Raw genomic sequence first — 15,311 nt, forward strand, 5'->3', positions numbered from 1 at the left:
GTAAGCGTGTCCTTAAACTGATAAATTTAGACAGCAAAGGGAACGTTGCTCTATGTTCATGTAAGCTTCTGAATAACACAAGTTCTAATTCTTGATTAAAGAAAAATATTCTGAATTCATGTAACATTTTTCAGTTACGCAAAGTGCATTTTATGCCTTAATAAATTCATTCTGTATTTAAATTAATTATGATCTTACATATGCCCCTGATTTATTTGTGCCTTTTATTTTGTGTGCCTCAATTCTGAGTGACAACTTTTAAAAGCAGGGTTTGGGAGAATGTTAAGCACTTGATCTTTTGCTTTTGGTGGTAGATGTTTATCCCTTAGGTAAAACAATGCTCATGGTGAGCTCATCCCTGGATTTCCTCTACACAGACTGTCTGTTTAAAAACCTTAGGGACCCTTGGAGGAAGTCCAGTTAAAAAACAGATTCATTGTGCTTCCAATGCTTCGGTTAGGCTACTTCCGTCATTGTGTCTCTGCTCAATTGATCTCCCAGAGAAACATTCATGAAAACACTCACATTTTTAGAGGAAGTAATGAGAACTGATATTTTAAACAATTTCTAAATGATATTTTCATTTTTCTATTTCAATATTTAATACATTTAATATATTTAATATATTTAATATATTTAATATATTTAAGATTTTAATATTTTAATATTTTAAGTACTGAAGTTTGTTAAATTTATACTGTATTCATAAGTTGTTTCTGCAAATTGCAGTACAGTGGCACTGATTTAAAATCGCCTTCTTTTAAATCCAAACAGAATGTATTTGTACAACTTTCCTTGGCCTTTAGAAATGATAGTTATACCTTGGAATCAAGAATTAACCAAGCAGAGAGAGAGAGAAATCTTACTGAACAGAATGCTGAGAAGGAACTGGAAAACTTTAAAACAGCCATTACGGTAAGAAAACAGCAATAAATATTTCCCTGAATGACACTTGTACAGATGCAAGTGCACACATGTTTGAAATGTATATCTGTGCTTGCTTATACTTAGCCTAAATTGTATCCCAAAACATCATTTTCTACTGCTTGAGCTCATTATGTAACTCCCTGCTGAAGAGAGAGCATTTCCTGCCAGAGTGGGCTACTGTTGCTGAAAACATGTAGAGAATGAAGCCCTACTTCTAGCAATTTTCAATGATAAATGCTATGAACCTGAGGTTCAGTTCTTAGAATAAGCCAGTGACAAAGTTAAGAGCATGTAAAACTGCAGTTTGAGCACTGATTCATGCTCTCTTGGATGAGACCTTCTTTAGCAGTGAATTTGCAGTATCTGGTTAAGTGAGATACTGAAATGATCTGAAGCTTGAGTTCAGAAGTTTGTAACATAAAAGATCAGTGAACTGCAGATAATAAAAGACTGCATGGATAAGAAAACAGTGAGGGTTACGTAAGGAATACATGTGATCTTAGGAAAAGGTTACAGACCTAAACACTTTTTCATTCTAGCCGCCCTTCATTTTATTTTGTCAGCAGTAGTTTTCAGTTCTTCTCACCAGCTTTCTTTGGATTTTCTAACTGAAATGACAAGTTCATCTGAGATGTGTTAATTTATGTGCTATGCACATTTTTGTGCAAAAAAAAAAAAAAAAAGAAAGAAAAAAAGAAAAGGAAGAAGGTGCATGGATACCATGCTTGTAACCGAAATAGCACCTTGCAAGAAAGTGTTGGTACAGTTTTGAGAAATAGCTAAGAAAACATAAAATTCTCTTATTTTTGTGAGAAAGGATGCAATTAACAAAAGTTGTGATATTTACATCTTTTTATGTGGAATTTCAAATCTGCACATACAGGTTGCTGCTAGGGAAAAAGTGTTGAGAATATTTTGCAGATCTTGCCTCTGTTTAAAGAGCAAGCAGAAACAACCTGTAAAATCTCAGGGCTCTATTAGTTATAATATTTATATACTTACTATTTATTTCCAATTAGTGTAAAAGGGAATTTTCAGCTGCAAACATCTAGTTTGTTACATTTAACATGCTAAATTATCCCTAATTAGACACTGATAATCAAGTTGCCAGTTTTGGACATCTGCAATCAGCTTTCACAGAATCAGATTTGTTAAGGTTAACAAAGACCTCTGGTCCAACCACCTGCTTGAGCATGGACATGCAGAGTGAGTTGCTCAGGACCGTGTCCAAGCAGCTTTTACTCATCTCCAAGCAGGGAAACAATGCCTCTGAGAAACCTATGCCAGTGCTCTATTATGTCCACACTGAAGGGTTTCCAGATGTTTTTTGATGGAACTTTTTGTGTTCCAGTTTGTCCTGGCACTGGGCACCATGGCCCATTACCTGGCTCCATCTTCTTTGCACCCCATCTTCAGGTATTTATACACATTGATCAGATTTCCCCCAGCATCCTTTTCTCCAGCCCGACCAGTCCCAGTTCTCTCAGTCTCTCCTCGTAGGAGTGGTGCTTCATTCTCTCAATCATCTCAGAATTCTGTCTACCAAGATGATCAAGGAACTGGAGTGCTTATCCAATGAGAAAGGTTTCCCTCCTTCATTCGATTTACAAGATGCAGCCTGCCTTTTACAAGCTTTTAAAACAAAATAGCAACTGTCATTTTCATGTGATAGACATTTTTTTTGATGAAATGGAATAAACTACACAGCAATTAAATGATGGGACAGCTTCTGCTGTATCATATTAGAGCTGTTCCCACTCTAAGTGGCAAACTATCTTCATTTCTTTAGAAAAGGCTCATTACACTGCTTAATGAATTTGACCAGTGTTTACAATTCTTTTATTCAACTTTACTAATTTCTGTCTTGTTCAAAAACCCACCTTTAAGTGAAAGCTCACTTACGTGAACTTCAGATTTGTTAAAATAATTAAGTTACATTTGGCAAGGAACACTTAAAAATCTGTAATCTGAGCACGTTTTTCCCAAACATGTTCCTTGCCATTCTCTTGGGTCTTGTAGTCAAATTTAGGCTGCAATTTGTTAACACACTGGCTACAGTGATAAAGTAAGTTTGAAAATGATTGTCATTGGAGTTGTTGCTCCAAATTCTCTTAGCTGTGCTACCACAACAAAGGTTTGCAGTACAAATGTGATTTCTCAACAGTTTCTAATAAAAAAGTTATTGTCCACCACTCCCTTCTTTGAAGGGAGGAGAAGAAAAAGGAGGAGAAGAAGACATTACTCCTTTCATACTAATCATTTCAATGTGCTGACTTAATCTTGCAGTAGTATGAGGGAGAGCATGTGAAGAAGGGCACAGAGTAACTGATCAGAGAGAGGATTATGTGAACAGTGATACTCATTAATTATGTAAGACAATTTCAATGCTAAGTTTGGAGCATACTGAAAATACACTTTAAGAATATAGGAATCAGTCAACATCACAGTCTGCTGTAAATCTGAACTGCATTATGTCAGATTTTCTTGTATCGGTCCTTTTTGCAAATAGAAAGCTGATTCGGTGAAGAAATGTTCGCTAAGGTTCTGGTTAATGAAAGACCTAAATTTGCTCTTGCTTCTAGTACTAGTCCCAAGCAAACAATATACTCTCAGTATTAAATCTGATCCATCAAAGTGATGGTATTAATCAAGAGCAGAAAGCTTTGTAGTGATAGATGAAAAATGATTAAAAATATGCAACTGTCATTTGAATTACATGCAATATTGCTCTCTATTATCTCTTACTTTTGGAATTCTTAAGACCTTAATGTCAGATTGATTTTCAAAATGACTGAAATATCTTGGAACTGATAGAACGTAAATTGCCTTCTTAACACCTTGTGCCAAGCAAGTAAATATGTTACTTGTTTCAGGAACCATTTGTAAGTTATATGTAAAATAAGGTTGGTATTTGTAAAGTTTGTGAAGTAGGTAGAAAGTTGTGAATCACAACTGATTTCAAAGGAAAAAGAATTACAAATGTGCTCAGCCCTTATTAGCCTCTTGAAAAGCATGCCTACAGTATGCAGTAAAGCACCATTCTGTGTCAGAGTAGCAGCACTTACTTGCTTGTTGAGTGCCATTCCTCTGTGGTGAATTCAACAATGTGCTCTTCTGCCTGGATGTGTCTTATACCAGTTCTGTTACTCTAAAGTTGGAAGACATAATAGTAAGGCTTATATATTTTCTCTTCAGTCTTCAGCTCACTTATGGCATCACTACGAGCACAGGGAAGCTTACCAGAAACTACTGGAGGACATTGCAGTTCTGCGGCGTTTAGCTGCTAGGCTGTCCAGTCGTGCTGAAATGGTTGGAGCCGTACGTCAGGTAAGAGCATCACAGAATCACAGAGTGGCCCGGGTTGGAAGGGACCTCGAGGATCATGAAGCTATAACTCCCCCTACCCCCTCCCCCCCCCACCACAGGCAGGGCCACCAATCTAATACTTTAATACTTAGACCAGGCTGCCCAGGTGTCTGGTGTCTAGCATCCTGATGTCTAACAAATATACCCTGGCTGCAGATGTTTATTCCTTGGTTGTTGTTTTGATTTTTAGTTGCTAGTTTGTTTTGTTTTGTGTTTTTACCAGCCATAGCTGTAGATTATTATCTCTTTGAATTTTACCATTTTGAGAGATTAAAAACATTTATTACAGTGTCAAAGAAGATGCCCCTTTTAGACTGAAACAAAATTCAAACAGAATTACCTATGAAGTTATGTAACATCTGTAAAATGGGTGTATGTATTATTTAGAACTATAACTGCATCACAAGAAACATTTAAAATTAGGGCAGCATGGATAAAAAAAAACAAAATTCAGTCAAAAAAGCTCATCCAGATTGGTAACCTGCCCTTGGCAATAGGTGAAGACAGTCAACTCAGAACTTAAAACAGCAAGTGTAAATGAGAATACAGCAACACATTCTCGGGCTCAAGACTGTTACTTTTGTCAAATGAAGTAACTAGGCTGAGGCCAGTGACCAAGGGCTTGGAGAATTTGAAAATAAATGCACAAATGACACATAACCAATAATGTTGGTTACCTAATTATTTATAATTATATATAATTATTGATTATAATTACTTATATAATGTGGGCACAAAGACAGTGTATAAATTGACATAATATGACAAAATAATGATTATTTTCTTTGGGTATTATTATTTCTTTGGGTATATTAATGCATTCATATTTGGTTCTAATTGATTCAGGAATTCTTAATCTTCAAGATATCAATATTTTTAATGAACAACTGACAGGGAACATGCACATAGAAGCAAATAATAAGTTTGAGAAACGTAGATGCAAGTCAGGTAATCCTCTCTTCTTTGTTCCATAGGAGAAGCGTATGTCAAAGGCAACGGAAGTAATGATGCAGTATGTGGAAAATCTGAAAAGAACATATGAAAAAGATCATGCTGAACTAATGGAGTTTAAGAAACTTGCTAATCAGAATTCTAGCAGAAACTATGGTGCATCTGGTAAAAAAAACAAACAAAAATCCTCTAGTGTTTGTCTTTCCTGTGTACAGAGAGGTATCTAGTGATATTAATGATAAGAGGTGAAATATCAGGAAACCTGTTCTACAGAAATAGACTTCAAATAATAGCTATAACACCTAAATTATTGCGAATAAACCATGCTTAATGTTATAGCACAGTACTTTCAGTTCACTGTCACTTACTGAATTCTGATTAGATCCAATAAGATTTGTACTGAAATCTTACATATATGCATAGCTTGCAGAGTTCTAACGCATCTGCTTCTGAAATGACAGTTGGTAGCAAAGCCTAATTACTTAAAAAATTATTTTTGCCAATTTTTCATTCTTAACTTTTGAGGCAGAAACTCGAATACGAGTATTTTCTTTTAAAAAAACTTGTATAAAGAGGTAATTAGTGGGCTTTTTTATGACCTCAGTATGAATAGTAATGGGGTTTTTTATGTGTGTGTTGTTTTTTGTCATTTCATATTTCTGCCACAGATGTATATAAGGCCAGAACTATATGACAGATAAATAGGCAGTCATAAGAGACATTGTGCAAATACAGTATGTCTGAGTTTAAAATGCTGACAAGGGCTATACTAATGTCATTTACATTCACAACTGAAGATTCTTATATATTCTAAGACTGTTCCTTATGTACTGTTTTTAAGCAGAAGATGGAGTACCTCGTTCATCTAGATCCATGTCTCTTACTGTTGGAAAGGTATTTTTGCAATGTCTATGTACATTCAAATTTAATAGTCTGCATTCTAATATGGTAACAGTAAATTCTCAATATTGTTTGTGTCATCTAGTGCAAACGTATCCATGCTTTATAATTTTAGATGCCTGGTTAGGAATGACTTTATGCTTCTATGCGATAACAATAATGCTTGCTGTGAAGCGTAAAGAGAACTATTTATTTACAAATACTAATATTCCAGGCCATCTACCTCTGCTGCAGGTAGTGACATAGGTCCTATGCTTTACTTTAGTTCTTGGTGAGGATGCTGAACTTTGGATCAAAGCTTTCTATTTAATGAGGGAATCCTGCAACGTACCTTTTTCATTGTCTTAAGAATTACAATTGTGTTCAGAAGATAGATGCAAATAGTAATTTGAAATAGTTCTCAGTTGCCATCAAAATATTTTGTATGGCTTTGACAAAGCATTGATACAGGGAGATTATCTCAGATCATTATGTACCTTAACATTGTTTTTACACATTTTTCTAAAATTGCTTAGTATTTCCAAGAGTGCTGGAGTTCAAGTTTATTTAAATCCTCCTAACTTAACCAGTAATTTGAGGGACTTAAGTACCAGTTTGGCTGTTCTGAAATCTGGTGATGAAAGGCATTATTGAGTCTAGTATTTCTATTCATATTTTTACTCTTTTCTTGGCTGTAGTTCTTTAGGTTTTGTTTATTCCTATCACTTCTGAGTGCTGAGTAAGAAGACTTCACTCTCCAGCAAAGTTTTTCAGGAGCACATTATGTGGACCTCTGTCATTAATTAATAGATATAATTGGTCCTGTCTAGAACCAGGATCATGGAGTAGCTGATCCCATGCATATGTTCAATAAACTTATGTTTAACTCCTTTTCTGTAAAGTTATCTAGAGCAGAATCTTGGAAAAGTATGGGTATGTACTAAGATTAAGCTGGTAGATGCTATAGGAACTTGGTTGGGTTTCTTACTCCTTGGGATGCATAGATTTCACTAACTCACTATCACATGGTAAGCTATTTGTCTTAACTCATGACAGCAAAAGCTCGAATTATCTTAAGTGTACTTGAATTATGTCTTGTGTAATGCTAGCATGTTTATTGTTTCAATGGGCTTTGGCAAATGTAAGCAATGCCACATAATGCTAGATAGATGCTAACAACTCGAGTGTGAGGAAGGAGGCTGTTCTATTGTGAAGGGAATGGATGTTATTGTTTCTGTAACAATACATAAATTTATAAGAAATAAATATATAATAGTGGATACAATCTATCATAATGTGTACATAACAAGGAAAGAGTATCATATTTAACTTCATTATTTAGCAGTAATTGTGACGCTGGTACTTTTCCCGGTATCGTTACATAGCTGGCTTAACCAAAGATCATAGCCTCTAATTAGAATTGAAGACACCAATTCAGAACATACCTCTTTGGTCACTTCACCCATTGAACTTTAAGAGTGGAGAGGAAAATGAGCAGCAACCCTGTACAAAGCCTCATTCTTCTCCAAGCACTTGCCATAACAGACAGTATGATATGAAGTTTTGGGGAAGACAACAGCCTAACAGCAGCATAATTTTGCTGCCAACTTTCCCTTCCCACAGGGGCTCGATGCTGGCATTAACTTACATTTTTGTCACCTATTAACTTGCAAAACTTTTCTTCAGCCTATTTTATTGTATGATACATAAAATGTTCTTTACCATAGAATATGCCTCGGAGGCGAGTCAGCGTTGCTGTTGTTCCTAAATTTAACTCCTTAAACATTCCTGGTCAGTCACCAACAGCTTCACCTATACCTTCAATGCCATCTCTGGTAAGCAAAACTCACAAATTAAACACAGAATTTTTTGTTTAAAATACTTTTGCATACACCAAGCCATGGCTATTAAATATGTAAGCCTTTTCATTGGTTAAATTTGGCCCCATCCTCACAAAAGGATGGACAAAAACAATCCTGTTGGGTTGAAGGGTTATTTTATTGTTTAGTGATCAATAGATGAAGAATTAGACTGGATTCTATCTGGAGTGGGGAAGCATTTTAGAGATTTGATATTATTCATTTTTAAATCCATTCTTTATTGTGGTTGAAAGGATTAACTTGTGGGCTCTTTGATGAGGATATTGTGCTAGTGGATGAGAGAAGGAACCTTAAGTAGCATATTGATTTTGTTTTACTGAAGATCTATTTGAAATTTATTCATGGATGTAGCATTTATTGTTGTTTTTCAACTTACAGTCTGAATCACCTAGCAATGGAAAGAGCAGTCTAACATCTAATCCTGTTCTGCCAGCTGTTTTAGAGAAGTGAGTTTTCTGTAGATAATTCACTACCTATTGAATGTATTGAATAGTATGAAATGAAAATGTTGCTGATACACAATTTCAATTTTTGTGACAGAAAATATAGCAGTGCACAAGGTATTGAAATAGTGACACAATATTGACCCAAATTGATTCAAGACCTGTTAACTGTATTTTACTCTATCACCATTATTTTGGCTTTTTTCATGTCCAAAGAATTTACAAGCAGTATCTGAGAGCTAAGTTTTGCTTGCTACAGTCCAATAGCCACTGCAATTCAATAAATACAAAATGCATCAGAAGATTTGAGTACTCCTACGTTTGGAACTCAGCAAAACTAAGAGTATTACGTGTAATGCAAGTGGATTTTTTTTATATTTACTGCAATGCATTCATGCTGTACTTTGGATTGGCCATGAGCAACATTTGGTATGTGTAGTCTTGAACTTCACTGTTCTAGTAACAGAATTTTGTGTTCTGCTCTGGCCTTGTTTGTGTGTTGCAGGCTGATAAGAAATGCCATGATATTCAGGGTCATGTAGGTTTCAAAATTTGTATTAAAAATATATGAAATTAAAAAGTATAATTTATCATACTGCTAGATAACTAAAATTCTGTATATGTCAAAACAATGGCAAATTGAGTATTTTGTTTTGTTTTTAGTACAAAGTGAACTGAACATTCAGATAAAGTAAAGCACTTGGGTTGAGATTTTGTTTTTAACAGCCTTGTGGCCTGACCAGTTTGTATTTAAAAAATAATGGGAATAGAGATATGAAAGAGGGGATTGTTTTTCAGGCCAATACCTCAACATCAACATTTTTATAGAACCTATAAATTGCAAGGAGATTTTTTTCATTAAAATATGTGCCCTTTTGACTCTGTTACCACCATTAGTGCAGATGTACTATCATCACATAGTTATATTTGTCGTTCCATGGGTTTAAAGAGTTTCACTTTGGCATCAGAACAGTAGTTACATGAACAAGGAAGGCAGGGAGTTTCAGTGCTGGAAAGCATGTACATCTGTAGGTTTCTAGAAGAAACTTCTAAGTTCTTCCATTTGAAATTTATTTAGACACGTTACTGAGTTTCATGCAATTTCTTGAAATTTAAAACCAGTGTATAATAGGATGCATAGGTGGATTATATGAAAAAGTGCCTCTGGGATGAGAACGGAAGGCACATGAAATCCACTGTACAAAGTATTTGTAAACTTTTACCATTACAAGCACAGCTCTCATTGCATTTGGGAACACGTGTACTCATAGATTCGTGCTTATATATCGAGATACGTGTATATACACATACACAGTATGATATGTTCGTATCCATCATCATCATAGAGAGCACAAATTAAAAAAGGCTCATTTTCAAATATTTGTTTCTTTCAAGAAATGTTACATATTATAAAGAAGCTGCTTGCAGGTATTTCAGAAGTAAAACTTACAAAACGTCGATTTGTTATAATAATAATAATTGTTACTACTTTGGTTTAAACTATTCACAGTATCACAGTAAAATATCTTAAATGCTTATTTGAATTAAAGTTGGAGAGAATGTGTTAAGTTTCATATAGAATACAAGTTTGAAACTATTTATATCACTATTTATAGCACAAGTCATAACAGAATGATTGCTTTCACATATTTTTGATTAGTGCAGAAATGGGACAGACTTTATCTTACATATTTGCCTTTATCTCTGTACTTAAGACTGAAACTCTGCAATAATTAGGAAAACAAAGCTGTGAACTATGGCAATAAGCATTGCCACTAGTTGTCTCAATTCAACAGAACTCTGCAAGATTTGGACCATCTTTTGAAACTGTACAGAAGTTCTTAAATAAAGAAGCTTTAAGCCCAAATGAAAATAAGGATTGTGTCAATATGAAGAATTGAAAATGATAATATGAAAATCCGTTGCTCTCAGATGACATCAATCAACATTAATTTAGATAGTCAGATAGTTAGATTCCAGGAATTGGAATGGGATCTGCTGCTGAGCATATTAAACCTCATCTTTGCTAAATTTGCTCACTCCTATCTGGATCACATAAACTTTTTGACCCAGACATAAAGAAATGAGGGCAGATGAGCACTGCAGAAAAAGAGCAATATTCAATAGCCTATCTTTAGGCTAAACACAGTTCTTAATTAGGAAAAAATTTATTGACAGAAGGTATGTATGTGTTTATACATTTTTTTTTACTTGTGTGTAAGGTGAGTATGAATTTCAGTTTACTATGAAGTCAGTAAAGTACCTAAGAGGCATATAAGAAGAATACATTATAAAATTAATATTTGGAATTATTTCTATTTTTTCCTCTGATGTAGCAGAGAAAACTTCTAAGACAATTTTTAGAAAGCCAAAAGAGGAATTTTTTTTTTAAAAAAAGGAAAAATGAATGCCATAGGCAGGCCATGAAACAAATACGATTTTTATTTAAATAAGGAAATAAACATTGTAATTACTATTTTTAAGTTACTTTTTGAAACTAAAATTTTGCCAAGTATGTACTTCTTTTGCAAAACATTTCTCCAACATACATTTAAGTGAAAAATTGCAGATTTTCCTTTAAAGATAGGTTTGTAATAATCATTAATGGATCAGGAGTCACACATACTGATTGTTTTCTTACTCAGTGGTATACTCCAAATATAAAGATTTCAGCAGTCTTGGTTTTGCTTTCATTTTCTCTTTTGTCTTGGCAGTGGAAAGACAAATGGAGAGCCTGACTGTGAAACCTCTACTTCTGCAGTGACACAGAGTGGGCTGGAAGAGATCAATCCTGAAACTAAAGCCAAGATAGAAGAGGAAGCATATAACAAAGGGTGGGAATATTTAATGAGAATTAGATTGTAAATATGTGTCACGAGATGTATTTTTGTAGTGTAATTCTAAATGCAAAATGAGTGATGCCATTGATAGGACTTCAAGAAGACTGTCCCAACTGAAGCAATATGGGAAACGATGTGAGTTAACATGACTTTTGTCTTCATTGTGATTGCTTGCTTTCATCTTTTATTTATGTTAGCCTGTCTGAGAGAACCAGTTGTTTTCAGAGATTCTGAGTTGGATGGATGTTCATATGTTGATAGCATTCACCTTCATGATGGGACATTCCAGAACAACCTTCTAAAATTCATATTCTGAAAGGTTTCATGGAACTGATTAACATGACATTAAATTTTGCTTGTGATCCGACTCCAACAGGTCATACACCTTCAGTCTAGATTTGTGTCTATTTTCCAGAATTTGCATCTGTTTTCCAAATTAGAGTATCTAGCAAGTGTTCACAGAATCACAGAATTGTAGGGGTTGGAAGGGACCTCCAGAGATCATTGAGTCCAACCCCCTGCCAAAGCAGGTTCCCTACAGCAGGTCGCACAGGTCGGCATCCAGGCAGGTCTTGAACATCTCCAGAGAAGGAGACTCCACCACCTCCCTGGGCAGCCTGTTCCAGTGCTCCGTCACCTCACTGTAAAGAAGTTCTTGTGCACATTTGTGCGGAACTTCCTGTGCTGCAGTTTCCAGCCGTTTCCCCTTGTCCTGTCTCCATTCACCACTGAAAAGGGCTGGCCTCACCACTATGGCCCCCAAAATGATTAAGAAAAACAATAATCAGAAATACACAGCAACTTCTTTACAATAAACAGAAGTTTTACTCTGCAGAGGATTATAATTGTTTTTTCCTTTTCCAAGATAAATTTGCTAACAGAGCTAATATAATACTCTATTAGGTAAGGATGGCTATGTGGTATATGCATAGCTAATCTTTTGTCCTGTTCCAGTTCTGCAGAAACAGAGTTATTTTTGTTTTATTCCATGTAGCAAAATATAAAGCCAGTTTCTCATTACATAGGAATGTGCTTACAGACTAAGAAAAATTATTTGTGTTAAAGCTATCAGGAGGGCTTGAAGAAAACCAAAGAACTTCAGGATCTGAAGGAAGAAGATGAAGAGACACCAAAAGAAAGTCATGATGAACATGAAGAAAGTGAAAATGACAGTGAGATAAAAAGCCTGAAAAGCAGGTAAGACACTGGTGTATAATGTGATCATATGGTAGGAGACACTATATTCATGGTACCAATCAAGTGTGCTTTATGCTATTAGTATGTTTTCTTCCAGTCTAGGCCAGGATATTTGAACTAACTTGTTTCACAGAATGATTTATTCCACATAAGTACAATTGCAAAATGCAAAATTTTTATTTTTAATATGTTGGTTAAAATTTTATGGTTTTTTGCACATCAAAATGTCTGATCTTGATGGGGACAGGTTTTGAAGTAAAAGTATTCCACAAGTGTTCTTTTGGTGATAAATGAATCTCTCTGTAGCACATATTATCAGAAGAAAGTTGTAATTCAGGAATCTGATGCCTTTATTTGTGCGTGCATCGTTTCCAAAAAGTCTTCACCAGTCTGTCCACACTAGAGTGTGTTCAGAATGTGCATTCACAAGGGAAATGCAGGTTAACATGAACTCTTCAACAATGCTGGGCTCCCTATGACTTGGAGGGGCACATGCTTGCTCTCTCTAGAAACTCTATAAACATTGCAGAACAGCACTATGATGGAAAGCTATCCCAGCTTTCAGCAGAGGGACGCATTTATTACATTCATTGAATGCTCTTTGAATACAGCATGGATTTTGTATACTCTGCTTTATCATACCTGAAACATTTGTGCTTAACTGAAAAACTTTTCTATGCTTTCAGCTTTTTTTTTTTTTTTAAATTTTGGAGTTGATTGAGTTCTATCAACCTTGTTTGACAGAACTTCAATTTCCTGCATTCCAAAATTAAAAAAGATTTGTGCATTACAGAGGAATTCAATAGTGACCAAAGCAAATAAAATATCCAATCCCAAGATGTTAGGCATCTTTACCTGATCCCAAAGGACTGTTTCCAAGATTACTATGACTATAAATGTCTATTAATTTGAAATTCCAGCCATGTTCAGGATGGTCATCTCATTAGTCATGAAACTCATGAGGAAATGTTTAAGACGAATTATGACGTTCATAGCTTGCTCAGTTAAGCTAAACAAGGCAGAATTTTAAATCGTGTCAAGCTCTGACATTTGCCAGTTGACAGGTAGGAGAAAGAGAAGCCAAGGCAATTGCTTGGTAACTGCATACAATCGTCTTGCAAATATCACCTATATTTGAATATATAGCAGCTCTTGAAAGAGCAAATGTGTGATTCTTTCCTGACTATGCGTTTTTCTTTGTAAGAGAAGTAATGCATGATGCAGATACGAAACTCCTCGAATTTACAAGCTCAAGGTAATTGATTTGCATATTATTAACGTATAACGGTATTCTTTTCATTTTACAGCAGACTTGAAGTCATCATTAATTATTTATATATATTGTACCCCAAACTCTGTAAACACTGGAATGTGATATGGCTTGTAGTGGCTGCAATAATCATTTTTGCCGTGGTGTTGGGAATCTACCATTCATACAGCTCCTGTGATGAAGTATCAGAGAGACCTGAAGGAAAAGCCAGCTGTTCTGCTGCCCATCAATATTCCTGGTGGAACTCAGGATTTCAACATGAGCAACGCACTGAATAACAAAGCAACACCATGTATTTATGGTACCTGAGAGAGCACAGTATTAGAACACTATTGTTAAGGGTAGTGCTTAGTCACCTGTACAGTTGTCATCTGTTACGTCTGTTACACGAGTGAGTTACTCCACCCATCAATCCTGGTGATACATTGTGAACATAGCTTGCCAAAATAATAACCTGGGAAATAATTATTTTTATCCTCTTAATTTAAATGACTGATTCAAATAATATTGAATCATGATAAGGTTTTGGCACTAATCAGCAACCAGCAGGCAATTAAAAGAAAGATTTGCACAAGATGTTGACACCTTTCCTTTGATTTTGAAGGCTATGATTAAAACCATATTTGCAGTTAGTGTTTCACTTTGCATTTCCTGAATTCATTGTTTTGTTGTTGTTGTTGTTGACGTATTAATGACATTTGCGTCCTTTGAGTTTTAAAAATGTAATTTTTTTTCTTTTTTTTTTTGTTCATGATTTTTGGGTAGAAAGGTATAAGGCCAGTGGAAGGTTAAAATTATTTTGTCGGACAAGATGTCTTGTGGATGCCTTAATTTCATGAAGGAAATTATCAGTATGCAAGTACATTCATACACGTGTTTTATGATATACTGTAAAACTAGGACCATCTCTATTTTTCGAATGGGATATATAACAAAACCTAAAAAGAGGTGTAGGTGGCACTTTTGGTATCATCCCATAAGATCTGGGATCATGAGCTCGTCTTCTTTAGGTGTAAAGTCTGAAGCTCAATCGATCAAAGAGAACAGATTTCTAACACTCAGAAATTTAGTTTGCATGTTTATTGCTAATAACAAATATCCTACTGGTGAATTTTGTTTGTTGCATCTTTAGCTAAATCTTTCTTACAAGAAAATTACATGGAGGAGTGGAGGAGAAAAAAAAAAAAAAAGAAAAATAGTAGATCAGTGCTAGCTTTGGGAAAAAAAAAACATATATAAGCAGTTTGGAGGTTTTTATTATCTATATACTGCTTGTTTTTTTGGATGAATATAGAGTGTTTAAGGAAGTTCAAAAAGGATAATGGGAAAGTGTAATTTGGTCTAAAATTGTAATTGCTAAACAAGACAGAAGAGAGTTTCTTGCTAATTGTTTGCTATATATTTGATTCAGTTAGAATACCCAACAGTGAAGAATTACTGTGCCATTTCCCATACTTCTACTATTTAAAGAAACTTACAGATAGTAATACAATATTCATTTATTAGAACCAGCTTCTTCATCTTAAAACTGTTTAGAAATAATGTTGCTGACATAATA

General features: G+C 34.9%; 1 protein-coding gene across 16 annotated transcripts in view; it reads left to right on the plus strand.

The window, feature by feature from the left end:
• The window catches only part of IRAG1 (inositol 1,4,5-triphosphate receptor associated 1), a 101,181-nt gene extending 86,196 nt beyond the window's left edge, over positions 1 to 14,985 (plus strand). For 14 of the 16 annotated variants that reach the window (XM_042813583.1, XM_042813578.1, XM_042813581.1 and 11 more), the window contains 9 exons: positions 775 to 915; positions 4,123 to 4,254; positions 5,268 to 5,409; positions 6,086 to 6,138; positions 7,851 to 7,958; positions 8,382 to 8,449; positions 11,161 to 11,280; positions 12,352 to 12,483; positions 13,791 to 14,985. In XM_042813583.1, coding sequence (XP_042669517.1) covers positions 775 to 915; positions 4,123 to 4,254; positions 5,268 to 5,409; positions 6,086 to 6,138; positions 7,851 to 7,958; positions 8,382 to 8,449; positions 11,161 to 11,280; positions 12,352 to 12,483; positions 13,791 to 14,031 — 1,137 coding nt within the window. In that variant the 3' untranslated portion in view covers positions 14,032 to 14,985. The remainder of the gene's footprint in view (positions 1 to 774; positions 916 to 4,122; positions 4,255 to 5,267; positions 5,410 to 6,085; positions 6,139 to 7,850; positions 7,959 to 8,381; positions 8,450 to 11,160; positions 11,281 to 12,351; positions 12,484 to 13,790) is intronic. The other 2 variants (XM_042813591.1, XM_042813590.1) reach the window with 2 other exon arrangements.
• The last annotated feature ends 326 nt before the right edge of the window (positions 14,986 to 15,311 follow it).

This window comes from Centrocercus urophasianus, unplaced genomic scaffold, assembly GCF_019232065.1.
Source record: "Centrocercus urophasianus isolate 14NV4802_14NV808 unplaced genomic scaffold, USGS_Curo_1.0 seq_14, whole genome shotgun sequence".
NCBI lineage: Eukaryota > Metazoa > Chordata > Aves > Galliformes > Phasianidae > Centrocercus > Centrocercus urophasianus.